A 7,570-nucleotide genomic window follows, 5' to 3' on the forward strand; every position below is an offset into this window, starting at 1 on the left:
TGTCAGTGGCAAAATTAACGCTACCTTGAGCCTAAATCTTGACCGAGGAGTCGTTTTCTACGCGAATCCGCTCGTCTGTTGGAGCTGAGGAATTGAAAATGTCCGCTATAGGAGTCATATGATGTGTAGCTCCACTGTCCACAATCCAAATAGGAGCTGAAGTACTCAGTTGTGACGAGTGAGCCTCTGCAATAACTTCGTCAGGAGGCAACTCATAGATGTGGATAAGACTCGCATTTGATGTCTCTATGGAGACAATGTGGGTCTCTGCAGACCAGTCAAACAAGCTCTCTGGAGTTGAGAATGTTGTCGATTGAGCTGGCTGAGCGGTGACAGTATGAGTTTGACCCTTGTCTCCCCTGTTGAAATTTGTGTAACACAACAACTGACATTCAAATTCATATAAACTATGCATGGTAGACTTTGAAACTATACCTTCCACAAAATTATTTCTTGGGAAGTTTGTTCAGAAACAATGTGACTTGATTGTCAGAGGACTTGGGAGTCCCTATAGTGGAAAATTCGGCAAGAAGTCACCGATACTCAGCCAACTTGACTTTCAAGTCATCCCAATTAGTGACCCTTTTGAGAATGAGCAACAAGAGTCCCCTCTGAGAAAGAATTCATATGAAATTGATCGAACAACCGTGTGTAACACAACAACTGATACTCAAATTCATAGAAAGTATACATGGTAGACTTTGAAACTATATCTTTCACAAAATTGAAGTATTTCTTGGGAAGTTTCTTCAGAAACAATGTGACTTGATTGTCAGAGGACTTGGGAGTTACTGTGGTTGAAAATTCGGTAAGAAGTCGTCGATACTCAGCCAAGAAAATTGAAGTATTTCTTGGGAAGTTTGTTTAGAAACAGTGTGACTTGATTGTCAGAGGACTCGGGAGTCCCTTTAGTGGAAAATTCGGCAAGAAGTCGCCGATACTCAGCCAACTTGACTTTCAAGTCATCCCGATTAGTGATTTTAAAGAGTTGGAGCTCATGGTCAAGATTTGTATGATGAGTCCTATCTCGAGCCGCATAGTGGTCAGGCAAGTGTGCCCATCGTTCTAACGCTAAGTCAAAATGTTAAAGCTAAGAATGAAACTCAGGCAATAAGCCTTCCACAAAATTGAAGTATTTCTTGGGAAGTTTGTTCAGAAACAATGTGACTTGATTGTCAGAGGACTTGGGAGTCCCTATAGTGGAAAATTTGGCAAGAAGTAACCGATACTCAGCCAACTTGATTTTCAAGTCATCCCTATTAGTGATTTTAAAGAGTTGGAGCTCATGGTCAAGATTTGTACGATGGGTTCTATCTCGAGTTGCATAGCGGTCAATTGAGTGTGCCCATCATTCTGACGCTAAGTCAAAATGCTGAAGCTAAGAATGAAACTCAAGTAATAAGCCTTGCATCAGCTTCACAATAGCAGAGGCATTCCTAGCCTTCCATGAGGGGACAACCTCATATGAAATAAGTGCGAGATTGGGTTGGGGTTCCAACCTTTGCACAAGGTCTCATAGGTTCTGGGAGCCAAGGACATGCATGTCTCATCAAGTTTGCCCAAGTGGTAAAGTTTGACCTGTTAGAAGGAGTCTTATCATTGAAAGCATCCTTGGCAGAAGATGAGGCAGAACCATGAGGTGTCGGGAAAGGGAGGTGTAGGGTAAGATGGTGGTACAAGGTCCCATAGTTCTGGAAGCCAAGGACATGTATGCCTCATTAAGTTTGCCCAAGTGGTAAAGTTTGAGCCGTTAAAACGGGTCTTATCATTGAAAGCATGCTTGGCAGAAGATGAGCTGGAACCATGAGGTGTCAGAAAAGGAAGGTGTAGGGTAAGATGGTGGTGGTGGGTGTGTTTGATAGGAAGAATGAGAGGGGGAAAGGTAGGTAGGCAGAAATATGTTGGGAGTGTCCAATGAGTGCCGATTGATGCAGAGGCACTCGAACATGAATGTTTCCTTAAGGTGGCGATGGAGGTGGAGACACTAGGTAGGCAGAAATAGGTTGGGAGTGTCCAATGAGTGCCGATTGATGCAGAGGCATTGGAACATGAATGTTTCCTTAAGGTGCCGATGGAGGTGGAGGCACTATGTAATGCAATAGAGAGAGGGAGGTGTAGGGTAAGAGATGGTGGTGGTGGGTGTGTTTGATAGGAAGAATGAGGGGGGGCAAGGTGGGTAGGCAGAAATAGGTTGGGATTGTCCAATAAGTGCCGATTGATGCAGAGGCACTAGAACATGAATGTTTCCATAAGGTGCCGATGGAGGTGGAGGCATTGGGAGGCATTGGGACATGAAAGCCTTGTCCAAAGCTTGGCTGTGGCACAATAGAATGACCAAGAGGTCCACTAGGTAATGCAATAGAGACAAGCTGTGGTACCAATAACCGATCCACACTCGGGAGAGATTGGGGGGATACCCATGTTGCAGTGATCTTAGAAGTGTGTGAGAAGAAGGTGGAACACCACCTGATTGAGGAAAGGATGAGGTCCTGAAGCTGAAGGTTGTGCCTATGCTTCCATAACCTCTTGGTGCAGTGTGATGTGCAACATGAGGTGTTTGAGAGGGGAATGTAAATGATGTATAGGAAAGTAGAAAGCAACATAAGAATGTGGTGGGATGGGTGGGTTTTGAATTTATGGTGTGAATGCATTTTGTTCATTTTTACCATTTAATGATTGAAAATAAAATGATGATGCACCATGCAATGTAGAAATAGAAACACTAAATTCATTTAGATTTTGAGAAATAAACTGAAAAGAAGTAAAGTTAGAAGAAGAGATATCTGGTCTTTTTTTATAATCCCCACGACATGTGTTAACATACAAGAATTGATCCTCAAGTGAACGTTTTCCGTAGTTAATGGGTTGTACTCTATCTTCCTCATGATTTCTACCAATATATTGTAAAGTAGAAGAGGTAAAAGATGAAGGAACAAAAGAAGAATCTAAAGTACCTTGCACTGGAGTGGACGGAAGAGGATGAAAGAATGGAACATACTTCGGCTCTCTTTCACCAACAGGGGGGCCCATCCCTGAGGGAGGTTTCGACGGTCCTCTAATATCATCAGATTTATGCGCAACATCTGAAGAGAGAAATTCATGCATACCTTCATTGAGTAGCTTCTCCTAAAGGGCAATTCTTCAATCGAGCTCCTCAATCTTCTTTCGTCTAAAGTCCATGATCACATGATATTCTTCAGTGGAAAGCTTGTAAGCCTTTCTTCCGTGTTGTCAGAAGTGTCTTCCACCATGTCGGAACTTTGTGGAGCAAGCTGTTTTGCCCACTCTCGCTCGGTTCTCGGCATAGGTTGTTCCGGAGACTGAATTGGTGTTGATGTGTTCAAAGTCATTTGAACCTACTGTTGTTCTTGCTTCTTGCGAAGAGCTTTTAGATCAAAGGCCTAGGTTTCTTAGAGAGTATCGGGTTCTGATACCATTTAAAGAAATACTCTGACATAGAAACACAAATAACAATTGTACAACAAAGCACATACTGATAAAAAGAACACAGTTAGGGTTAGGGTAACTTAGAGAGAATGAACACAGAAAATAACTGAAGTGATATAATTGTTGAATATACGATGTTCATGCAGCAAACACACTATGGGGTGAATGAATACTCAACCTCGAACTCTTGTATCTTAAGGATCAGGGCATGGGTAATGAGTTGGAGAGTGTGTCGTACTCTGAATAGATCCCAAATCGTAGCAAGGCAGCCTCCGGATGTCGAATACCAGCAAACGCAGCAGTGAAGCTGGATCTGATGTAGACAGCAATGAGGAGAGAGAAAAACGAAAAACGCAGGTAGGACAGCATGTGGGAGAGAGAAAACTGCCAAATGCAGCTGCAGAAGCTGTGTGACAGCTGAGGAGAGAGAAAACTACCAAATGCAGACTGTAGATGATGTGGCAGGCAGTATAGCAGTAGGTCTGTGCAGGAACAGCAGTTGCCTGGCTGGGATCAGCTCCAAACTGTGAGAAGAGGGCTGGAAATCAGGCGCCAACTGCGGGGATCGTTGCTATGTGCTTATAAGCCCCAAGCCATGGCAAACATAGACGTATTTTTGTACTTGTCTTACTAACTTATAATCAATTCTTTTTCTTCCTTTTTTCTTAACAATGTTAATATATTGTTATAAAGTGGATTTCTGATATAGGTTACAAACTAGCTTTTAGGTAAGGTTTCCTGATAGAAAGACATATTTACTTTTCGCCACTAACGGAGTTTCGGTCGATTCCCATTCCGGAGTGTAAGAGTGAATTGCATTGGGCCATTTTTCCTCATTTCCAGACACTTTTATGTCTTGTTTGCAGTCTTAGACCAGTGCTTAGCTATTTGGGCCTCACTTCATCCTCAGACAATGGTAGTCCACCATCATGTAGCTCTTCAGAGTCAGCCAGCAGCAGAAATATCTTTTAGAAAACATATTTGTGGGAGCATCCAGATATCAGTTGACAAATCTATGTTTTGCAAAACGAGGGATTGTGCTAAGAAATCTCTGTTACATAAGTAATTTTTATTCGTGTATCTTTATATAGCTACCATTGTAGCTGTATATAAGCAGCTCTGAAGACACTCTATTACATGTTTTGTAAGAACTTTGCTGTAGCAATTTGAGGATGAAACATGCTTTCAGCTCCATTGTCAGAACATTAGTTTCTTATATCCAGGCACAAACGTCACATGTTTTGAGTAGTTAAGCCTGTAATCAACCAGTAGTAGAATTGAGCCACCTTGTAATGGTTAGGTATATAGGGTCTTCCAAAAATTGAAACTGGAGTGCAAAAGTTTCATAATCAAATGGTGCTCTCCTCTTCAGCATCAAGTTACATGAAGTGAAAGCTCTCATGCAACGAGTCCCTTTTTTGTAAGTGAAAGCTCTGATGCAATGAGTCCCTTTTTTGTTTTGTATGAGTGCTTTAATGAACCTTTCATATCTTTTTCATAAAATGGTCTTTGGGATTATCAGATCGCTGTATGAGAAAATGCATTTTGGCTTCCTTAGCTAGAAAAAGGTCTCTCTTTTCATTCAAGTCAGGACACTGCCATTTTCCAGTTGCTGTTGGACAAAGTTGTCTTATTAAACTTGCCATTACTGATCCCCTTATACAAGTGATAAAGGGTCAATCATGTTCAGTTCAGAGGCAAGTTAATCCTTCCAGACATGTTGAAACAGTGTTACTGCATGTCCTATGGTCCTGTGGCTGTCAATAGCTGGGAAAAGGTCTCTCTTTTCATTCAAGTCAGGACCAAAAAGTACCATTTCCCAGTTGCTGTTGGGCAAAGTTGTCTTATTAAAGTTGCCATTACTGATCCCCTTTACACAAGTGATGAAGGGTCAATGATGTTCAGTTCAGAGGCAAGTTAATCCTTCAAGACATGTTGAAACAGTGTTACTGCATGTCCTATGGTCCTGTGGCTGTCAATTAGGCTACCAATAAAATAGAGTAGCACCTTTTTGTAGCTTCAATATGGTCTTTACAAGCCAGCTGGCAATAGAGAGAGACATTGCTGCTTCTGTTTAATACTTATTTTTCAGTTTGTCTGTTAGTCATTTGTTTAATGAAATCACAGTGGATGCCAAGATGATTATGTAATATGGCGTTGCCATGCAGGTGCAACGGCAATTGCAGCTAAGAATTGAGGCTCAGGCGAAGTATCTGCAGAAAATTATTGAAGAGCAACAGAGAATAAGTGAAACTTTGAAGTCATCTTCAACACCCATTGAGCAAGATGTCCCAAAATTGGGTGAGTCTTTAGGAGTCAAAACTCCTGAAATAAGTTCAAATCCTCCACAGTCTTCATATGAGCTACAGGTACAAAGCACCAGAGGCAATGGAAGTAGTCCAGCTGGCTCAGCTTTATATGCAACTGAGTTATCTGATGTTCAACCATTGGCTCTGGCAAGCCCAGAGGGACCAACAAGCCAGCCACCATTGAAAAAGAAGAAGATGGTTGATAGTGTCAGACAGAGCGGGGATAATGGAGATTTTGAATTATCAGGCACTCTTCCCTTTGGATCAAGGTTATTTCAGTCTGAGCAAGAGGCTGTGAGCTCTTCTGAAAGGTGATGACCAAGATATATATAGATTGTGGCTAGTCATGGTTATATTCTTGCATTACTTCTCTGGTTCTTTGCTCTTATCCATAGTGTTTGCAGGCATCACAGTTGAGCAGTGCAGTCATGATAATGCAGTGGAAACCAGTGCTGAGCATGGTGTCAAGTGTACATGGATGCTTTGGAGGACATGTAACCAATCTCGGAAGTAAATGTACATGGATGCTTTGGAGGACATGTAACCAATCTCGGAAGTAAATGCACTGCTACAGGAGAAAAGTGCATCATGAAGTAATACTGGAACTGGAAAAATGTGTGATGTCATACTTCACTTCCAACATCTCATAACCCGTTCAAAAATGTGAATTATTGTGATTATCTAATTCTGTATGATTAAGTTGCTATACATACACTGAATCTTTAATAAAAGTAGACTTAACTTTCCTTTCTTGAGTTTCTGGGTCATTCTAACATTTTGGACATGTGGTCTGGGTGGTTTGTAAACTCTTGGACGTGTTCCTGGTAAAGCATTACAGTTGGCATGTGGGAAATTCTGAACTAGCCATGATAGTGACCAAAACTCCTAGTCTGACAGCACAAATGGTATTTTCTTGTGTGCGCCTGCAAGCTATCTGACTTAGAAGCCACCAAGCAACACCAGAGTGATGAACAGGAGCGCAGGAGAAAGGATAAAAAAGTCAACTAGGCATGAAGATGTGAAGTGTGGGAACCCCAGTTAGCTGATGGTACTCGTGTAATAACCATAGTTAATAGTTACTCCAAAAGTAACTGAATGAAGGTGAATAAGGAAGCGTGAGAAGAGTTCCTACTTGTCTCGTGTTTCCTAGTGTCTCACAATATGTACATGTGAACCGACTCGTAAAGTTCGGGTCACTTGCATAGCAACATGAGTACAACTTTCGTAACTTTCTTGAAGCTTCCTTTAACACAGGGAACTTTAAGACTTGGTCTCTTACGTTGCCTTATCACCACCTTTTAGGAGGATAGCAAAACCAACATAGCCTGATCACTTTAAGGAGCAACCCTCATGTCTATAGTGCCATCAAAGCTTTCCTTCTCCAGCCATCTACCAACCTTATGTCAGAGTTCCTTAACCTCATGACATGACCATAGAAAATTAGGGATTGATTCCTCATTCCATAGAATGTGCATAAGGGGGATACATTCGATACATTCAACACTTGAGAGAGTTTACGTTGGTAGTAAGGTTGCATAGTAGTGACTCCATAAGAGGATCCTAATTTTGTGCATTGCACTTCCACATCTTCAGTTTGGCATGCGGGTACTTGGATCTCCATGTAGACTAGAACATCTTAAGGTTGTCTTTCCGTGTCTTCAGCTTTATGTGTAGGAGATTTTCAAACCTCCATGCCTTGAGGAGAGAATATTACTTCTAAGAGCCTCAAAGTCCTCCTTACCTCTTGAGTTGATTGAGATCTTGGTGGATTTGGAGTTGGTTGGGACTTAGATTGAAGGCCAACTTTCACTTTG

General features: G+C 41.7%; 1 protein-coding gene across 3 annotated transcripts in view; it reads left to right on the forward strand.

The window, feature by feature from the left end:
* LOC148029679 (protein PHOSPHATE STARVATION RESPONSE 1-like) overlaps nucleotides 1–6,511 on the forward strand; it is a 39,848-nt gene extending 33,337 nt beyond the window's left edge. For all 3 annotated transcript variants that reach the window (XM_087685959.1, XM_087685958.1, XM_087685960.1), the window contains 2 exons: nucleotides 5,616–6,067; nucleotides 6,161–6,511. In XM_087685959.1, the coding sequence (XP_087542085.1) occupies nucleotides 5,616–6,067; nucleotides 6,161–6,173 (465 nt within the window). In that variant the 3' untranslated portion in view covers nucleotides 6,174–6,511. The remainder of the gene's footprint in view (nucleotides 1–5,615; nucleotides 6,068–6,160) is intronic.
* Nucleotides 6,512–7,570: the final 1,059 nt, after the last annotated feature.

This window comes from Lygodium microphyllum, chromosome 10, assembly GCF_053477565.2.
Source record: "Lygodium microphyllum isolate KBCC chromosome 10, Lygodium_microphyllum_v1.1.10, whole genome shotgun sequence".
Taxonomy (NCBI): domain Eukaryota; kingdom Viridiplantae; phylum Streptophyta; class Polypodiopsida; order Schizaeales; family Lygodiaceae; genus Lygodium; species Lygodium microphyllum.